The 21350-nt window shown below is 35.2% G+C and overlaps 3 protein-coding genes across 3 annotated transcripts in view; 2 read left to right on the top strand and 1 right to left on the bottom strand.

The window, feature by feature from the left end:
• The window catches only part of LOC110467237 (lysosomal-trafficking regulator-like), a 62381-nt gene extending 56727 nt beyond the window's left edge, over positions 1 to 5654 (top strand). The window contains exons 50-54 of the mRNA XM_021524264.1: positions 299 to 441; positions 602 to 699; positions 1164 to 1317; positions 2016 to 2090; positions 2826 to 5654. Coding sequence (XP_021379939.1) covers positions 299 to 441; positions 602 to 699; positions 1164 to 1317; positions 2016 to 2090; positions 2826 to 2952 — 597 coding nt within the window. The 3' untranslated portion in view covers positions 2953 to 5654. The remainder of the gene's footprint in view (positions 1 to 298; positions 442 to 601; positions 700 to 1163; positions 1318 to 2015; positions 2091 to 2825) is intronic.
• Positions 5655 to 10083: 4429 nt separating this feature from the next.
• Positions 10084 to 17209, bottom strand: LOC110467256 (uncharacterized protein C1orf198 homolog). Its single transcript, XM_021524299.1, has 4 exons — positions 16672 to 17209; positions 14879 to 14929; positions 13473 to 14258; positions 10084 to 13012 (listed from the first exon to the last, which is right to left on the bottom strand). Exons 1-4 carry the CDS (start codon positions 16939 to 16941, stop codon positions 12947 to 12949), a joined length of 1173 nt encoding a protein of 390 aa, XP_021379974.1. The 5' UTR covers positions 16942 to 17209; the 3' UTR covers positions 10084 to 12946.
• A 214-nt stretch (positions 17210 to 17423) lies between these two features.
• Positions 17424 to 21350, top strand: part of LOC110467255 — a 31319-nt gene continuing 27392 nt past the window's right edge. The window contains exon 1 of the mRNA XM_021524298.1: positions 17424 to 17615. Within this exon, the coding sequence (XP_021379973.1) occupies positions 17587 to 17615 (29 nt within the window). The 5' untranslated portion in view covers positions 17424 to 17586. The remainder of the gene's footprint in view (positions 17616 to 21350) is intronic.

Raw genomic sequence — 21350 nt, 5'->3', positions numbered from 1 at the left:
TTTGGATATTAACAACTCCGATTTGAGGAGAGACATCATGTGACAAGTGTCGATTTAACATGATTCCAATGTGAAATGAGGTGTGAGTTGATTAAACATATTTGATTAAAAAAATAACATGATAAAACAGTTCTGGACTTAAATTTGTTAATCTAATGATTTCTGGACCTGATTTGAGCAACATTCAACTCGACCAATAGATCTCAAACTAAAGTCGATAAATGTAAAATCAGACAAACAACTCAATAATTTCCAAATCTGATTTGACAATGTGTAATTACGATTGTTATACACGTAGGAAAGTCACATCCAGGTGAGAGGAAGCAAGAGGATGTTACACGGCCACACTGACAGTATTTCCTGCTTGGTGGTCAGTAAACCTTTCAGTGTATTGGTCAGTAGTAGTCACGACAACACTTGTGTCATCTGGGACCTCAACAGGTGAGTTAACCTCAACAGGAAATAAAAGACATAATATGATTACAGATTTTAACATGTTTTGAATATTTTTAAAAGGTACAGGTATATTGTACATAAATGTGTATTTAAACATGAACACATAAAAAGAGTATTGTAAACTGAATATGTTTTGTTGGGGCAGGTTGTGCTATGTGAGGTCAATATCTAGTCACAAGTCTGGAGTTAAGGCAGTGGCCATCAGTCCAATGCTAGGAGACATTGCCACGGTCAGCAGTCACGGTAGGTCATTCATCTTCTTCTGATATTGAATTCCTGTCAGGTTACATTTCAGACTAACTTTAATATCTATAATAGTATATATGTTAGCTTCCTTCTGTCAGTAAGCATGTGGCAGTTTTCATAAATCAGTCTATTTGAAATAAAATTTGTTTTGCCACTAACAGAAGTTTTATTACCCACTCATGATTAGTATTTGTATACAGCCATAGGCATGGATAGTCATTAGTTTATCTGCCTGGTAAAGTGACACAAACAGATGCAGAATTACACAGTATGGTCCCCTTATAGTCAACCCATATAGTCATCTGAGTAAAGACATATGTAGAAGTCAATGAGAGCCCTTCCTCCCCCCACCATACAAGGCAATGAAAGGATATACAGTCACCATGTTGGGCCTCACAATGGCCTTTTAGCTTTTGTTAATCTCCAATAGTCATGGTTACAACCACAGATGTATGTTTCAGGGCCAGGAAGCTGTCTCCAGCTCCACACAATCAATGCTGCCCTCGTGGCGTCCTGTATGTGTGAAGACACCATCCACTGTCTCACGTTCTCAGCTGCTCCAGAAGGACGATCCATCAATGTGATCGCAGGTGGTCTTAGCTCAGGAATGGTCAGGTAAGACTTCTTCCCTATGAATTCTTAGCAGAAATGCAAGTAAATGTAAAATGGTTTCCAATGTTGTTATTAGGAATCTATTTTATGTCCCAACAACATGGATGAGGTGGCATTCAAAGTTTGCCTTCTCTGTCAGTCAGTCGGTCCATACAACATCTTGGTTAGACTTAATGTTTCACTCCGTTACTCTTGCACAATGTACTAGAAGTCCAACAGTCAGTTAAATTAATATGTAGATGCATTTTGAGAAGTACTTCAGCAATATACCATATATAAGTCACTTTGGCCTATTTTTCAGTTAACAGACTTAGGTAAAACTTGAAATTATTGGTTAAGCTCCATGTCTTGCACACTAAATATCCAACTGTCTTCAAACTAGATATGGTGTAGAGACTTCTTGAGTAGTGCTACAGGAATATATAAAATGTAAGTCATGGTGACCTATATTGTCCTCTTCCCTGACTTCACAGCTTTATCTTCAAGTTTATTGAGAGTGTTAACTGTTAGATATTGTATACATGTATGTATGTATACATTATAGTCCAGGTGTTATCAAAGATTATTTGAGTGATTCAACGTTACTTTTAAGTTATGGGGAAAAGTAAGAAATGTTTCCTTTCGAACAAAACAGTGTACTTAATTTTCCTTACTATGAAACAGTTCTGATGAAGTTGACAAGATATGGTTTCTTTTGACAGGTTGTGGAGCAGCTGGAACCTTGCACCTCTGAGGGATCTACAACATGATTCCCTCCTGGCCAAACCTGTTATCAGGTAAGGTTCCTCACCTGTAACTATTGTCTTTATTGTAATTACATTATATATTAAGTGGTATAGTCTCTCACAAGTATGTTACTGTTGTAAAGTAATGGGAGTGCCACATATACTTGTCCTTTTTTTGCTACTGATGTCCTTGTCATAATAAGCAAATTTACCCGAAACTCAAAAAATACATCTCATGACATATTCTTAAAATAGATCACAACTTTACCTATTTCCACAAGACGGGTTACCCCAAAACTCGGGTGAAAACAATGCTATTACTGATCAAAGCCAACTGCAAACAGAATTAAGTTTGAATGAAATAATTGGTTTTGTTTAAACTACATGTACATGTACTACAATGATGTAATAGCTTATTCATGGACTAAATTGGAATTACTAAATAGTAATCAAGAATAGTTATTAGTAATGGGGTAACTATAAAGGTTAATATAGTATTCATTTGACACTGTATCAAATAATATTCTACCTAATAACACCATTGCTTGTGTGAAAACAGTCACATTTAGTGTGCAATTTTTTGTAAATTTAAAGTATGCATTTTACTTCATAAGTCAATCGAGTGGGACGTTCTGACACAAGTGAACATTCTTCATGTATGTGTTAAATTATGTATTGGGTATATGTGTTCGGCTTAGTTCTCTTGACCTAGTTGTTACAATGATATCAATCTAATCATGTGATCATAATTATAATGCGCTAATCAAATTAAATTTATAATTTCAGCCTGGCATACTCGTGTGATTCCCAGCGACTCTGTGTTTGTTCCTCGGATGGAACTGTGACAATGTGGGAGTCGGTGTCAGGCAGACCTACAAAGTGTACATCACCACAGTTTATGTCCTTCCTGTGAACTAAGGGAACTGTGAAGATGTGGGAGTCAGTGTCGGGCAGACCTACAAAGTGTATAGAACTGATGGAACTGTAAAGATGTGGGAGTCGGTGTCGGGCACACTTACAAAGTGTATAGAACTAATGGAACTGTGACAATGTGGGAGTCAGTGTCGGGCAGACCTACAAAGTGTATAGAACTAATGGAACTGTGACAATGTGGGAGTCAGTGTCGGGCAGACCTACAAAGTGTATAGAACTGATGGAACTGTGACAATGTGGGAGTCAGTGTCGGACAGACCTACAAAGTGTATATCACCACAGTTTATGTCCTTCCTGTGAACTGATGGAAAGTTCACCTAAAGCTTTTACAAAGTCGGCCCTTTAATGGGAAAGCTTGGATCACTGTTTTTGAAGTTTGGTAAATACCAAAGTACACCATGTTTGTTTTTATAACTGACTTCAGATAATTTATTTCTGAGAATAGAATTTCCCAAAGTGACAAATAAAATGTTACAATTTACTCTTCTATTTAATCCAGGAATATAATCTGATGAAATATATAAGATTTACAGTAATCAGGTATTCAAGTTATATATTACTCACCTGGTGTTGAGGCTTTTATTCTTGCCCTTTGAAGATGACAAAAGTTTGCCTGTATATTTTACTATTTGGAATATAAATAACATTTCTTTAGTCAAAGGGCTTTACATTTTAGCTCCCATAGAAATGGACGTCAGAGTGAACTCTCTTGCCAAATTTTAAATAATCGGAATAACCTTTTTATAACATTCCAGAAGTGAAGGGTACCCTGTACATAGAGTAGTTTTTATCTGTAGATGATAATACAGATTTAGTCCTGACTAGATACTCTCAGACCATATCTACAAGGTAGATGGTGTGGATGTATTTATACGGTTTGTGTGTTGTCTAGATCTGTATAATATGAAACGGTAAGAAACAGACAGTGTAGATGATTTATTTATACATAAGAAGTGATGATCTATAGAATGATCATGTTTATGTACACCTATGTGATAACTGTGGGATGGTTTTAATCTGCACATGTTTGAGAACTTTAATATGTATATATTTCTTGTCTGCCATTTATATTCTAGGAAAATTTTAATTATCAAACATTGTAATTAATGTAAATTTCTAATTACAAAGGTAGAAAATAATTATCATCCATCATCATGCATCATCTTACTCTCAAAACAGGGGTGACAAGTCTTAGATTATGTACAATGTTGTTTGTACTACCATAATCATACATTCCATGTATTGAAGGGTGCCATAGATTGGTTATACTTCAATTTTACATAATTAGATTATGTACCTGTATATGTTACACATTCCGTGTCAGACACAACGTTATGATATCAGTTAAACTGACTTACTGAATGTGGCCTATGCCTCCCTCACCTTAATCACCAAATTATAAAAACTTTTTTTTTTACTTTTAAAGATTTAGCTTCAAAATGTTAGCTAATGTATGATATATATTTCTACATGTAACTTACAATAACTCAGCTTAACAGGATCGACATTGCCAGCCATATGTAAACTGTTAGCAGCATAATATTTATGTCAAATGTCACTTCATGGTAATGATGTTGCACATACAAAAAAAGTATTTTTGATTGCAACTCAAATGAGTCATGTTGAAAAGTAAAAAATGTTCAGTAATTAGTCCCACTAAATATACAATTATGGTTTATTTGTGCACTATGTATAGTATGCCAAAGTGTAAAACTAGTCTTTTAAGAGATTAAGTAAGCTATTTCAAACTAAATATATTGATTTGGTTCAATTCATAACAAGGTAAATAACTATGTAGAAAAGTACTGTTCCAGACCAAATATATTGGTGATGTTTAGATGATTTGTACAAATTAAAAAAAGTTTAAATGATATAATGTTTCCATGATATAATGTGATGGTGAAATAATATATCAGTGATATAATTTATCAGTACCAGTAATATAATGTATCAGAGATGCATGTAATGTATCAGAGATGAAATGTATCGGTGACATAATGTATCAGTGATATAATGTATCAGTGATATAATGTATCAGATATAATGTATTAGTGATATGAGATGTAATATATTAGTGATATAATGTATGAGATGTAATATATTAGTGATATAATGTATGAGATACAATGTATCAGTGATATTTATAGATAATATACAGTATAAATTAGGGTTGACATATGCTTATGGTGTCGTATATGTGTATGCAGATCTTATAGATAAATTAGTCATATGGGATCAAATTTAAGGTTTAAACTTCGTCAATGGGATTTGTAAACAAGATAATAGATGTTGGGCCTCTAGAGAATCAGGTTTTCGTCTGTATCCGCAGATAAGGGAACATTGAAGAAACAAACTTGATCTGCTGCCCCCATCGCAACACTTTAAAAATACATCTCTTCTTCTCTTTTCTCACTTGTCTCCTTTTTCGTGGTGCAGTGTGACCCTGGCTGCAGTAAGGTCTTTTAGCCCCCCAAAAAGCAAAGAATAAACACTCATATTTTTTGTGCTAGTCTATCAGCCCTGTTGCTGGATTCTCAAAACACACTGGTGACTATGTGTTAACCAGTATTTTTCATGTTGAACTTTATCTACTCAAGTTTGTAAACCTGTATCCCTCTTTAGTGGGTTTACATGTATCTACACTTTAGTGGGTTTACCTGTATCTACACTTTAGTGGGTTTACATGTATCTACACTCTAGTGGGTTTACCTGTATCTACACTCTTATCAGCCCTGTTGCTGGATTCTCAAAACACACTGGTGACTATGTGTTAACAAGTATTTTTCATGTTGAACTTTATCTACTCAAGTTTGTAAACCTGTATCCCTCTTTAGTGGGTTTACATGTCTCTACACTTTAGTGTGTTTACCTGTATCTCCTCTTTAGTGGGTTTCCCTGTATCTACACTTTAGTGGGTTTACATGTATCTACACTCTAGTGGGTTTACATGTATCTACACTCTAGTGGGTTTACCTGTATCTACACTTTCGTGGGTTTACCTGTATCTTCACTTTCGTGGGTTTACCTGTATCTTCACTTTAGTTGGTTTACCTGCATCTACACTCTAGTGGGTTTACATGTATCTACACTCTAGTGGGTTTACCTGTATCTACACTCTAGTGGGTTTACCTGTATCTACACTCTAGTGGGGTTACCTGTATCTTCACTTTAGTGGGTTTACTTGTATCTACACTTTAGTGGGTTTACATGTATCTACACTCTAGTGGGTTTACCTGTATCTACACTTTAGTGGGGTTACCTGTATCTACACTCTAGTGGGTTTACCTGTATCTACACTTTCGTGGGTTTACCTGTATCTACACTCTTATCAGCCCTGTTGCTGGATTCTCAAAACACACTGGTGACTATGTGTTAACCAGTATTTTTCATGTTGAACGTTATCTACTCAAGTTTGTAAACCTGTATCCCTCTTTAGTGGGTTTACATGTATCTACACCTTAGTGGGTTTACCTGTATCTACACTCTAGTGGGTTTACCTGTATCTTCACTTTAGTTGGTTTACCTGTATCTACACTCTAGTGGGTTTACATGTATCTTCACTCTAGTGTGTTTACATGTATCAACACTTTAGTGGGTTTACCTGTATCTTCACTCTGGTGTGTTTACCTGTATTTACACTTTAGTGGGTTTACCTGTATCTACACTTTAGTGAGTTTACCTGTATCTACACTTTAGTGGGTTTACCTGTATCTTCACTTTAGTTGGTTTACCTGTATCTACACTCTAGGGGGTTTACATGTATCTTCACTCTAGTGTGTTTACATGTATCTTCACTTTAGTGGGTTTACCTGTATCTACACTCTAGTGGATTTACATGTATCTACACTCTAGTGGGTTTACCTGTATCTTCACTTTAGTGGGTTTACCTGTATCTACACTCTAGTGGGTTTACCTGTATCTTCACTTTAGTGGGTTTACCTGTATCTACACTCTAGTGGGTTTACCTGTATCTTCACTTTAGTGGGTTTACCTGTATCTACACTCTAGTGGGTTTACCTGTATCTTCACTTTAGTGGGTTTACCTGTATCTACACTCTAGTGGGTTTACCTGTATCTTCACTTTAGTGGGTTTACCTGTATCTACACTCTAGTGGGTTTACCTGTATCTTCACTTTAGTGGGTTTACCTGTATCTACACTTTAGTGGGTTTACCTGTATCTACACTTTAGTGGGTTTACCTGTATCTACACTTTAGTGTGTTTACATGTATCTACACTTTAGTGGGTTTACCTGTATCTTCACTATAGTGTGTTTACCTGTATGTATCTTCACTCTAGTGTGTTTACATCTTCACTTTAGTGGGTTTACCTGTATCTACACTTTAGTGGGGTTACCTGTATCTACACTTTAGTGGGTTTACTGTATCTACACTTTAGTGGGTTTACCTGTATCTACACTTTAGTGTGTTAACATGTATCTACACTTTAGTGGGTTTACCTGTATCTACACTCTAGTGTGTTCGCCTGTATCTTCACTTTAGTGGGTTTACCTGTATCTACACTTTAGTGGGTTTACCTGTATCTACACTTTAGTGGGTTTACCTGTATCTACACTTTAGTGGGTTTACCTGTATCTACACTTTAGTGGGTTTACCTGTATTTCAATCTATTGTGTTTACCCATATTTTACTCCAGTATATTACTTACCATTGGTTTTGTAAATTACCAGATTACTATCAAATTCACTGATGTAATTGTTATTCTTGAAGATGTGTGCTAGGTGTTTAATTATGACTGTGATATGTTAGAGATTTTACTATTTGAGTTTCTTGTTATTTTTTTACACTGAGCTTGTTTGAAAAACAAACTTTTAAACAGTAAAACAGATACCACCAATACTTTGTTGTATGTCGTTTTTCTCCTCCAGTATAAATTGGTATTTTATACACAACCAGAACACTATTATACAGTCAGATAAATGTAATGTATTAACTGCACAATGCAACATGAATCAACATTGTAATCATATGAGTAAACACTTCTAATTAAATCTAATAACATTTGCAACATCATACATTCATATAACACAAGTAAACTTACAGTGTGACATATAATATAGCTTATTCTCAGGTCAAAAGCTGAGTGGGGATAAAGCTTGGTGGGTACTTTTTTTGTCGCAAATTGTTTAAAGAAGTCTTTTTTCTTTCTTTTATGAACCCTCCTAAAATTGGCAATATCTTTTTTTGCTCACCTGCCCAAAGGGCAAGTAAGCTTATGCCATGGTGTGGNAAGCTTGGTGGGTACTTTTTTTGTCGCAAATTGTTTAAAGAAGTCTTTTTTCTTTCTTTTATGAACCCTCCTAAAATTGGCAATATCTTTTTTTGCTCACCTGCCCAAAGGGCAAGTAAGCTTATGCCATGGTGCGGCATCCGTCGTCTGCANGATGAAGGGCTTCAAAGTTTTTTTTCAATAACCAAAAGGCCTGGAATGATGATATTTGGCCAGTAACATACTGGGGTGAAGGGCTACCATGTTTGTTCAAATGAATGACCTTGACCCACTTTCAAGGTCACTTGGGTCAAATGTCTTAAAATCTTCGAACAACTTCTTCTCAATAAACAAAAGGCCCAGGGTACTGATATTGGCCCTGTAGCATGCTGGGATAAAGGGCTACCAAGTTTGTTGAAATGAATGACCTTGACCAACTTTCAAGGTCACTGGGGTCAGATGTCTTAAAATCTTCAATCAACTTCTTCTCAATAACCAAAAGGCCCAGGGTACTGATATTGGACATGTAAGCATGCTGGGATGAAGGGATACTAAATTAGTTGGGGTTCAAATGTGTTAAAATCTTCAAACAACTTCTTCTCAGTAACCGAAAAGCCCAGAATACTGATATTGGGCCTGTAGTATGCATGGATGAAGGGCTACCAAGTTTGTTCAAATGAATGACCTTGACCCTTTTTCAAGATCACAGGGGTTAAATGTATTTAAAATCTTTAAACAACTCCTTTTTCTGAATACAAAGAATAGAATAGAGGCAAAGGGTAAAAATATTTTGCAAGCAACATGCTGGGATGAAGGGCTACCAAGTTTGTTCAAATGAATGACCTTCATCTATTTTCTAGGTCACATGGGTCAAATATGTTAACATCTTTTAAAAACTTCTTCTCAATAACCAAAAGGCCTTGGATGATGATATTTTGCCAGTAACATGCTGGGATGAAGGGCTACCAAGTTTGATTAAACAAATGACCTTCATCTATTTTCAATGCCACAGGGGCCAATATGTTTAAAACCTTTACACAACTTCTCCTGAATACCCAAGAGGCCTAGAATAATGATATTTGACCAGTATCATACTCAGATGAAGGGCTTCAAAGTTTGTTCAAATGAATTACCTTCGTCTATTTTTAAGGTCACAGGGGTCAAATATGTTTAAAACCTTTAAACATTTTTTTCTCAATAACCAAAAGGCCTGGAATGATGATATTTGGCCAGTAACATACTGGGGTGAAGGGCTACCATGTTTGTTCAAATGAATGACCTTTGCTCATATTCAAGGTCACAGGGATCAAATATGTTTAAATCTTTAAAGGACTAGATCTGAATATTCAAAAGGTCCAGGGTAATGATATTTAGCCAGATTTACGCTGTGACGGAAGGCCATAAACTTTCAAGGTCACAGGCGTCATATGTTTAAATCATTTGATAGATTCAAATGGATTGAACACAGATATTTTGCCTGTAGCTGTATATTAGTCCACTTTTAAGATTACAAGTATGAGATTAATACCAGGTGAGTGATTCAGGCCCATTGGGCCACTTGTTTTAATGAAACTCTTGCACATGTTAAAACAATCCTGTGTATAAAAGTAAAATTGCATACTTGCCAACTCTCTCTATTTAGGAGGGAGATTCCTGATTTCGGACGCAGAAATGAATCTGCTTAACTACTCCTTTATTCTAAGATCTAATGATTTCATCTGAAAGAACAATTCAAAATATGTCATTTTAAAGGGTAATTTGGTTCTAGGGGTTATATACAGACATTTTATTTACGTTTTTAATTTTGAGCACTCAGAATCTCCCCAATGGAATTTTCAAAATGTTGGCAAGTATGAAATTGGTATTACAAAACAAGGAAAAGCTTTTACATTTATGAAATATGTATATTTATTGCACATCCATATAGATACTAAATAATACACAACTTTACAATGCTTCTATAATATAAAATAATATTCACAACTGGTAATGGGTACCTGGTAATGCTTCTACTATGTATATGAAAATGATATTCACAATTCTACTAGAGTAAAGCTTATATGTAAATAGATTGTGCTGCTCCACCACATAGTATTTTTTATTGCAGTTTAAGTTTCTTCATTGCTATTGCTTCAAATGTCATTGAAATCTGTCATCATGGTAATTTATGGTAATTACTCAGGTAATTGTATTGTATACATGTTATGGTAGCCCAGGTAATTATATTGTATACATGTTACATGTAGTTGTTGTAACATCATGTTGAGCTGGTTACGTTCAACTGCAGCTTCCTTTTTTTAATTTCATGGAAAGTATAGAAATGATTTCTGATATGTTATAATGATGGCTTGAATCAGATCACATTCTACAAAGTTGAATATCAGTTTTTTTGTTTGGTGTATATGGAGAAGATACAAGTTAGTTATAAGTGAATACATTGTATTTTTACACACATTAACAACTCTTCAACTTTCGTGTATGAAATACCACATAATGTAAAATTTAATGTATATGAACACAACATCTACAGGAATTGAAATATGAATGCACAGGTAGGAAGAATTAGAAGTTTCAAGGAACTCAGATTGAATGTTAACCTTATTTGAAATTGGACCACACATTCTCAGAAATTACCTTTAGATGATTGGTGTAGTCTTCACCTTGTACATGTATAAACCATCTGGTCTCCGGTTTGAATCAATGTTGTCACATCAAGCCTAAACTCTAGTCCAATGACAACACTTTGAGGTATAAACAGGTATATCAGCAGTTGATCTTGACCAAGTGCTAGTCTTAGACTTTAATTTTCAATACAAGACACCAAGATTACAACACTGACCATACATGTACGGGTATAGCACCAAATAACATCGCCTCAGCAAATTTGTAACAAACACAACAAGCAATTGCTTCTTCATAAGGTAAGGAGGGAAAGTGAAGTGCACTCCAAAATCAAAAAGAAACCGATTCCATAATGAAAGTTGTTGACTTTGAGCATTTGATTACTGACTTTGACGTATAAATATACACTTACATATGGATTATATCGAGTGAGAACATTAATTCATTACTGATTGCATGATATGCTTTACATTTAACCTATGTAAACCTCTGTTTTCACGTACTTATTGTGTCCTTTCAAACCATTCAAGGGTTTAAATTAAATCTTAGACTCTTCGGGTTATTTTTAGTTTGCTTTTGAATAAGTATATAATGGTCCCTATTCCGTCTTTGCGTATTGCAGAGTTATCTTATCTTGGGAGCAGGTATTGATTGTTACGTCACTTGTTTGCGAGAGGAACGTCATCAATTTTTGAGAAAACAACGTAATTTTCTCGCACAAACCAATGACGTAACAATCAATCCCTGCTCCCAAGAGAAGATAACTCCGCAATACGCAAAGACGGAATATATTTCCGATGTTGGAATCAAATATGAATTTGGTCATATCTAACCTTTTTCAAAGCTAAAAAAATACTTAATTCATTACAGACATATGAATAAATATATCCGACATCTGATGTGTGATCCACTTACTAAGAAGATTAGTGACGTGATTTACAGTGTTGGACTTGGTTCACATTAAAGCGCTGATTACTCCACTCAAACTTTTAAAGCCTCATTCTTAAATAGCATTTCAAACAACACTTGAATTTCCACATAAATATTTTGGTACATATGTATTAACTTTACAACATCTATGAATAATGCGAGGACTTATTCACAAAACAAATTAGTACATCTACAATTTAACAGTACATACAATGTATAAATGTTATACAAGGAAACCTCAATATAATGCCTGGAGTTTCACTTGCCAACTTACTTACCACTTACATTTTTCAATGTCCCTTTTTTCCTAACAATCTTAACATCACCAAATCCCTTTATAATGATTTGGCACTGGACTTATGATGGCAGTAAAACAGAATTCATTGTATACACTTTATTACCATGCAAACAGCACACAATGTATTAAAAGAGATTGATACTTAAAGATCAACAAAATTTTGCATCCTTTAAAGGCATGATGGAAGTTACAAATTGATTTAAGGATGAGATGTATACTCAGATCTTGAAGTGAAAAGCATCCAGTAAAATTAGATTAAATATGTAAAAAATACACAACAATTATAGTGCAATAGCACTACAAGTTAAAAGGCCATTATTGTTTATGTGTTATATCTAGAACACATTATTTCTGTGATTGTAATCAGATAAGATGAGTATCACCAGGATATATAATGTCCAAACAGTTGATGTGTAATGGAGGTGACCGACAACCTTACTAACACCAACAATAACGTTACAGTGCTACAGATTGAGCAACTCTCTCTCAGCTTGTGTAACTACAAGATAAGGCAAAAAAGTAAGCTATACCAAAAACATTAGAACTATATTTCTTTGTTATTGTAATACAAACATTAGCCAAGTTTATTTACTAAAAAAAATAATGAAAATAACATGTTAACATCAACATCAGCACAAAAATAATCCAGATCTGTAAAACCATTGCAGTATCTATCTAGCAATAAGTCCATGCCTGGTAATAAGCCCATCCATGGTAATTACGTTTCAGTGGAGATGCCAACACATACTATTTCATTGACCTCTTACGAGCCCACCCCCTGCCTTGTATCATATACCGGTAGTTTTTTATGCATTGGATGCCTGGATTTACTGCAAGATAAATATGGTAATAGTCACTGGTCCCAGCAGTGAAAGATTGTTCTATCATTGCAGTCACTACCAGTTGTCAAGGAATGTGAATCCAGTCATAGGAACAGATGAGTCGGGTCGCTCTGCTGACACCTGTTATAAAATGAAAAAGCTGTCACCATGGGGAAGCAAATATTTCTTATAAAGTTATGATATTGTATTTAAATATAAAATATGTGTGAAACAACTCTAAATTTCTTTCAGCATTGACTAATTATTAATTTCAAAGAGCTTGCATTGAATTAAGAAAAAAGTCATGTAAGAAAACTCCTATTCTACGTGATCTTGATCACATTCATATACATGAATCATTAAAAAATAACGTTCTAGTGTGATGCAAATCCTGTTCTGTCATGTATTAGCTTGTTCTATATATGAGGAAAATCTGAGTATACAATATACAGTAGAGGTATATACAATGTATGATAGCACATCTGCCTTGACTTCAAAATCATCTAGAAAGATGTTTAGATAGTATACTACAGTAAGACAAACAGGATTTTAAGACAAAGCAGTATTAAGTGAATACATGAAGTGTTTGAACAATATTTACCTCCGACTCTCGTAACACAACCCTGTCTGATCCAGACAAGACTGAGCCATGGAATTCAGTGACCTCTAGTAGCCCTGCCTGATCATCGTTTAGGTCAAGGGTCCTCTTGGCACCATCAAGCAGGTCCGTCTGCTCCTCCCGCTCCATCATCTGTGCCCTAGGCTCCCTTAACAACGGTTTCCTCGACGGTGATGAGGTTGTACTACTAATGCTTTCTGTCTCCTCATCCATCAGGTTTTGTCCTCGGATATTCATTGCAGGATTATCAAAAGCATTACTTTCTATGTCTTTGTGTGCTTTGGGAAATTCCTTTTTGGACACCTCATCAGTAACAAGTTCTTGTTCCTCTTCCTGTCGACGTTTTGAGAATGAGGAAGACAGTTTCAATCTGGTAGCAACAGGAGATTTTGATGAAGCCTTTTTTGGAAGTTTTTTAATGGGTTGGGGAGCTGTATGTGATATTTCCTGCTCTTGATTTTCTGTAGGTTTGTCATCAGTAAGAGAAGGCTGTAAAACATCTGAGACACAGCTATCCCTCACGTTACCATGACCACTGTAATACGTATCTTTGATTTCTGGCAATATAAAATTATTCGGATCAGATTTCCAATTTTTGTACTTGTCAGATTCCCAGATACTGGGATTGGTGTGGTAGAGAAATTCTGGTGGGGCTGTAGGTCGCTCTTCATTTTCTTGTCCTGTCTTTGACTTGCCAGCTCCTTTAGAAGGCTGAGGTTTGGAAAGCTTTTCTGGGTCCAAGTCTGACAGTGTTAGGTCTTGTTGACTCTGAAAGTACATTTGCACTGTAAAACACTGGTAAAGCAACAAAACTATCAAACACAGAAAGTGCTACAGGACAATGATGCCCCACGAAACATTCATATTGTGGAAGCATAAAGTGTCCTAACTGAAATGTAAGACTGGCCTTAAAATGAATATAAATTACATGTTTTCAGGACAGTGTATTAAAATCCACATTTTTTTTTCAAATCCTTTTTCAGTGTTTTCGTTTTATGATGATCTAATCCATGGATTAGTTCAGCATTATCTTGTCTAGAACAATCAGTTTTATCACATACAAAATACTCTGTCCAGTGTACATGTTCTTATGAGAAAAATATACACAGTTCCTAAACTCTTGTCCATTATGTATTTGACTGTGACAGGAAAGGTGTTTTCAGTGTGCACTAAGTTTATAACTACATACTTTTGACTTATAATGAAAAATACTTTTAACTTACAACTATAGCCTTGGACATGAAGAACTACATACCTGAGAGTCACTTACAACTATAACCTCCGACATTAAGAACTACATACCTGAACCTTAATTACAACTATACATATCTGACATATCTTAATTAAGAAGCATTGTCACTTCATATTTCAGAATAATGTTTACATACCTTTGACCGCCATGAAAAGGGAGCTGAATGCACATCTTGCCAGGACCATATCTGCACAAAAAAGATATTGTAAAATGAAACAGCACAAATTGCAAACAAATTAAAAATTCAGATAATACTGTAACATCTAGATAAACATCATGCATTTTTTAACTTAAACTATCCGAACTTATATCAGTGAATATGACCACTTACCATGTTGATTTTAGCTTATAGACTGGTCCAATATCTACTTCCTACATATTTTTTTCTTTTTGGTTTTCATTATTCATAAACGACATTACATGTATTAATGAAGTTTCATTCAATGTTGGGATTTTTGTTGATTGTAAATCTTATATGCAGTTGCATTGTAGATACTGATAATAACCAAATACAATGTACCATCTTGTGAACTTATAAGCAAAGATTTTTAGTTAATGAGTCTGTTAAAGATTAACTTTAATGAAACAAAAGGTCCAACAATCTAAAGAAGAAGACTTTACCAAGATCAGCCAATTATTTTAACAGTCATGTCATTACTGATTGTGACTGATAAATATAAGGTACATAACCTGGTTAACTTGGTCAATAATAAAACATTAAGGCTGATGTCTTCATAAACGCAGCTCACCAGACTTATTTTAACATGTCAATCTCTTTTGCTACCAAACTGAATGCTACGAAATGACATATTATTTAAAGTTCATTTATATACCTAGATCATGTAGAGCTTAATTTCACTTTAATTAGGTGTGGGAAGGCATATATCGGCCTCAAAAGTGGATTGTTGTGTGGCTATAGAAATGTACAAAAATCATTGTAAAACATCCGGGTAATATATTTTACTGGTACATGTATATATTTGTGTAAAACCATAGATCTATGACCATAAAAACTACAAAAACAGACTTCATAAAAAGTGTCCTTTCTTAACATTTAATATTGTAATAAAAAAGCTAAACATGTTATTAACATAACCATACTTTTCAGTTTAACATGTCTAGCACAGTATCACCTAATGTTATTAAATGGCACATCTTCTAAAGTTTGTTTATCTTCTTATTTATAACCTGCTAAAATATATAACCAGAGGATTTAACTATGATTACAGTTGTTTCGCATGGCAACATCTATCTTGATTTGAGGTCGGGATTCCTCACAACAGCTAGTAGAAGAGAAATAAAGCTCTGCATGACCCAGGTACATGTACATTTGTATATAAATAAACTTAAAATTACATGTCATTTCTCAGCACTCTGTTGGGTCACAAAAGACATTGACATGTTATATAAATTCGGTGAACTACTTTTATGAAGACATCATCAGCCATAATGCCTTATTTTTGACTACCTTAACCTGGCTATGTATTTGTTTTTAGCCAATGTACCAGTCCAATATATTCAAATTAAATAATTATTTAAGTTCCTATTTTTAATTGCGGTCTTTGAATACGACTTATCAGGGGGTTGACATTTAGGTTGACTATAGCATTTATTAGAGAGCATGTTGAACCTTAACATGGCATACATGTACACAGGTCCCTGTGGACTGGCATGCACATTATTAATTATTAATGATTATAATTAGATTATTTCATGTTTGTTATATCATATGGCATCAATATTTGCAATATCTGGTTTAAAAAAATAAAAATTTATCAATTTAAAATACTTGTTAACATGTTAATTTAAGCTAAAATCTGGCAAACGTGTCGCAGCTGCCACCACTGGTACTCCGGACACGCCCATTAACATAGTACATAGTATATCTACCTATTTGTTCCAGCGCAACACCTAATTAAATAAACTTACATCACTGTCCATGTCTACGATTATTTTTTCTCCAGATTGGACGAATAATTTTGGAAAAGATACGGCATAATGATTGTCTTTTGTGTTGGTAACGTATTTCTCCCGAACACTTCGGTCAACGAAAAAAGCGTCAAGTGCTTCTTCCTGTTTCTTCCAATCCAGTCCATCCCACTCTTCATTCAAAATGTTCTTCGCTAATTGAGTCTCGTGAATAACTTTCTTGGCGAGTGGATTAACAGATGCAAAATATGCCAATGCTTTTTCTTCCATGATCGACGAGGCCTTCTCAGATGGAGTATATTTAGAATCTAACGAGAATTCCTCGATCTCATACCTCCTCTGACGACATTGTTGACGTTTATTCGATGTTAGCAAAACGCTTGTAAATGCCGGACTTTTAATGATCGGTTTCGTTTCTTAGGGACGCATACGTTTATTGCGATGATTCCTCCAATATGACCATCAATATACGTTTTCAACAATTCCTTTTGAACTATTTACGTGCTTATCTGCCGATGTATGTCATTTTTCGCGATTTACACAAACTTCAAATAGATTACCGGAAATGACGTTTTGTTACGGTCATGGCAAGTTTCGTTTTCTGTCTGTCAGCATGTGTGGTGAAGTATGGTTATTGCTGTTAGATTATTGAACAAAATATCGTATAACTATTGACAACTTACGGAAGAATGAATGAGGATGTGTTGTTTCATTTTCGAAAAATAATGAAAGTGAAAGTTGGTGGCCTTTTCTACTAATATAATCATGACTCGTGATTCAAAAACCTACTTTCGATTTGTGATATATTTCTAAGAATTGCATAACGCCAACGTAAGTTTTACACGCGGCCACATCGACAAAGTGAGTTGGTTTAATACCTTACGAAGATCTACAGGCACGGTGATACGGAGAGTAATGGCGAATTATCCACAAAATTACCCAGGGTAAGGATTATACATAACGCCTATAGGCCTATGTGTATGTATGTATGTGTCCCGTATTATGTATCTGACTGATCAAACAATTGAATATAGAAACCAACGCAATAGATGATGAACCATAGTGAAGATATCCAAAACGAAACAAGAGAACGTCGGAGGACAAGATTCTAAGGCTTTAAGGACAAACTTCCGCATATAAATTAATCACAGGAAGCATATTATATAGGTATTTTTTTTTATACTGTTATTATTAATTTTTGACATAACTTCAGGCTCAAGTGAATTAATGAACAAAAGTAACAGGGATAATCCTTGAGGGGACCATTGACCATTGCTGTTAGTTATTTTCATGAATAGTATAGTGATGTATGGTGTTCTGTTTTTGGGTATTGTCTGCTAGATATATAGCCAAACTACTTGAGAGTGAAGTGGATAAAACCACTCAAACAACAAATTAACAAGCTGATACATGTCTCTATAAGAAATACACAAAATACCAGAAAGGCCATACCAGCAAGGCCATCAAATAGTTCTTACAAACTGTATGACTCTGTTGTTGACTCTACCCCAAGCTCAGTAATTACCAATAACCTCAGTAATTACCAATAACCTCAGTAATTACCGATAACCTCAGTTATTACCGAACAACAATGTCAACAGTACTCCATCCTGGTCAAATGGCAATAAAAGTAACGTAAATGTGAACTCCACAACCGGCTCAGGTTTACAGTCATGCAGTTCTGTTGACCGTGGCTTTTTACAAATCTCTCTTTCACGAGTCCACAATGCCCATTCCCATGGCCACATAATCTCCAATAAACCCTAAAAGAAGATAAAAAAAACTTGAACAAAAAATGTCAAAAATGTCAGGGGTTTTGCCAGCTATTTTAGGAAAGGGTCCCTGAGCAGGTATTGGGGAAAATGTCATTGTCATTTGGCAAAAATTGGAAAATATCATCAGTGTTCCCACATGTACAGCCGAACCTCGTTATCTCGAAGTCGACGGGGTCGTGGGAAAACTTCGAGTTATCCGAGTATTCGAGTTATGCGGGTTCATAAATTTGGTATGAAATTTGCTGTTGGGACAAACCACTAGCAGTTGTTGGCTTTGTTAATAGTTAATGCTTATAATCAATAGATAAATGATAAACGTAATCAATATAACAAATACAGCTATGTAGTTTTACAATAAACACGCTTACAAAAATAGAGTAAGTTATTTCAGAAAAACGTACTTTTTACGTTTTTAAACGCGATCCAAACGGTTGGACCATATTGTGAATTCGTTATTAAATATGGCCGGGCCTAGTGATTCAATGTTGTTTTTGGCTAGTATAGATCTTGGTAAAGTCGTTCCAGGTCTGCATTTGTATTTGCAAGTCCCGTCAAGTTTTACTTCTGAAGTGTTACATTTAAAACCGAACTATCCCGCTGTCTCCGACCTCGTAGTTTACAATGCGAAAATGAAAGTGCGCAAGTCCAAAACAAATCACTGTAATGGAGTGTACGCATAGTTGATTCTGTAAATGAAAACTCACACAAACAAATTACACGTGACACATTGATTCATTAAAGCCAAATATGACACCTGACACCTCCTCAGCTTGATGTAATCAACGGCAATTATCGTATTGTTCTTAAATCTCTCGATCGACTTTCAAAGCCATACTGGCTCCTGTAAAAACATGAACCCGTTAAGCTGTTCTAGGTTGTGATTTTAACTGTGGAACTCTTTTATGCATGACCACGCTTTGTGACCAATTTTCCGGTTTGCAATGTCGTCTGTTTTTGTGTACAAATCATTAAACGGACTCGCAGTAAGTACAGAGTACTGTTGATCAACATTGATGCAGTTTGTTTTTTATTTTGAAGCTTTATCGTAAATTCTTTTTTACCGATTTCATGCTAGTCTACTAACGAAAGATGCTCTTAACAAGGAATGGCGAAATGTCGTACTTTTGCGTTTTATTTGTGTCAAAGAATTAACAAGTGACAAAATGAATTTCGAACGCTATGAAGTAGATGATGTTTTGATGTTGGATTAACGCTATTGAAACCAATATTTTACTTCGAGGTATCCAAGTTTTTCGACTTTTCAGGGTTCGAATTATCAGAGTTTTATTTACTAAGATAAAGAAGAGATTTGGCCGGGACCGGAGAAATACTTCGAGATAAACGGGGTCTTCGAGTTAAAAGAGTTCGAGATAACGAGGTTCGACTGTACATATATTTGGAATATATCATAAGAACACATTAATTTCCAGTGTTTTTATTCAATTTCAATTTAATTTTTTTATGTATTTTTAATGCTCCATCATAGATCGTAATACTTAGAACTTTGCACATATAATGACTGGAAATTTGCATAAACATGTTTCTAATCCAATTGGGAAAATGAAGACTAAAATTGGGAAATACAGGGTAATTTTTCAATTGAGAATCAGTGGTCCCTGTTAATGGACCCTATAAACACATGGCAAAAACCATGAATGTATTCCCTAAGAACTTTATTAATAAATTTCCAGAGTGCTGAATCTTAAAGACATGAAATGTCACTTTTAATTAAATCTGCCAAGCCTGACATTCTCATTGACACTGAAACATGGTTGAAGCAAGAAATATCCAACTCAGATTTTTTTCCTTGTGACTTTGACATATTTAGAAATGACCTAACTGAAAAAACGGAGTGGAGGGGTACTGTTAGCTATCTGTAACTCTAGCATACACAAGAAATAAAGTTGAAATGATAGCTGCTAAAGTACACCTAGCTAAACAAAAGCCATTAGTAAGAGTGTCTTACTATAGATCACCAAATATATCAGACCCCTATGCAGTATATCCTGGATACTGTTTCTGAATTTAAAAAGATCTCTCATGACTTTCCTAACCATACTCTGTGGATAGGGGGAGACATAGAATGGCCTGATGGAAAGGTTACTAATAATCAATATCCTAAGGCACTGTTTGAAGATCTTGCATCGAGTCAAATAGTTAATTTCCCAGCTATATCAAACAACACATTAGATTTGTTTTTGACAAATGTGCCATAAATGGTCAACAAATGTATTAAACCAATTCCAGGAGTCTCAGATCATGATGATATTACGCTGATTGTCTACCATGCCACATCGTGCCCTCCTAAAAGAAAACCCAATCAGATAAATGCCCTTGGTCTTCTTGAAAGGCTTTGAAGTAGGTTGGGTACATATAGGTTGGCCATTTTTAGCTCACCTGGCCCAAAGGGCCAAGTGAGCTTATGGCATGGTCTGGCGTCTGTCCGGCGTCAACTTTTTACTTTTAAACAACTTCCTCTGAATAACCAAGAGCCCAAGGCTGATGATATTTGGCCAGTAGCATGCTGGGATGAAGGGTTACCAAGTTTGTTCAAATGAATGACCTTTGCCCATTTTCAAGGTGACAGGGGTCAAATATGTTAAAATCTTTAAGCAACTTCTTCTGAATAACCAGAAGGCCCGGGATGATGATATTTGGCCAATATTATGCTAGGATGAAACACTACCAAGTTAGATCAAATAAATGACCTTCACTCATATTCAAAGTCACAGGGGTCCTTAAAAACCTTTAAACAACATCATGTAAAACCAAAAGGTCCAGGGTGCTGATATTTGGCCAGAAGGATGTTGGCATGAAGGGCTACCAAGTTTGTTCAAATAATGACCTTCACCCATATTCAAGGTCACTGGGGTCAAATATGTTGAAATCTTTAAACAACTTCTT

Source organism: Mizuhopecten yessoensis, unplaced genomic scaffold (assembly GCF_002113885.1).
Source record: "Mizuhopecten yessoensis strain PY_sf001 unplaced genomic scaffold, ASM211388v2 scaffold11167, whole genome shotgun sequence".
NCBI lineage: Eukaryota > Metazoa > Mollusca > Bivalvia > Pectinida > Pectinidae > Mizuhopecten > Mizuhopecten yessoensis.
The sequence above is the reverse complement of the archived record's forward strand: the minus strand, read 5'-3'. Positions and strand labels throughout refer to the sequence as shown.

What these genes read in the sequence shown, in the direction of transcription:
- LOC110467256 (XM_021524299.1), bottom strand. Translation starts at nt 16,941, where the DNA reads ATGGAAGAAAAAGCATTGGCATATTTTGCATCTGTTAATCCACTCGCC. An exon ending in TCGTAGACATGGACAGTGAT is followed by an intron (nt 14,930 to 16,671) that starts GTAAGTTTATTT and finishes TTTTTTGTGCAG; the next exon opens with ATATGGTCCTGGCAAGATGT. An exon ending in CCTTTTCATGGCGGTCAAAG is followed by an intron (nt 14,259 to 14,878) that starts GTATGTAAACAT and finishes ATGTACTTTCAG; the next exon opens with AGTCAACAAGACCTAACACT.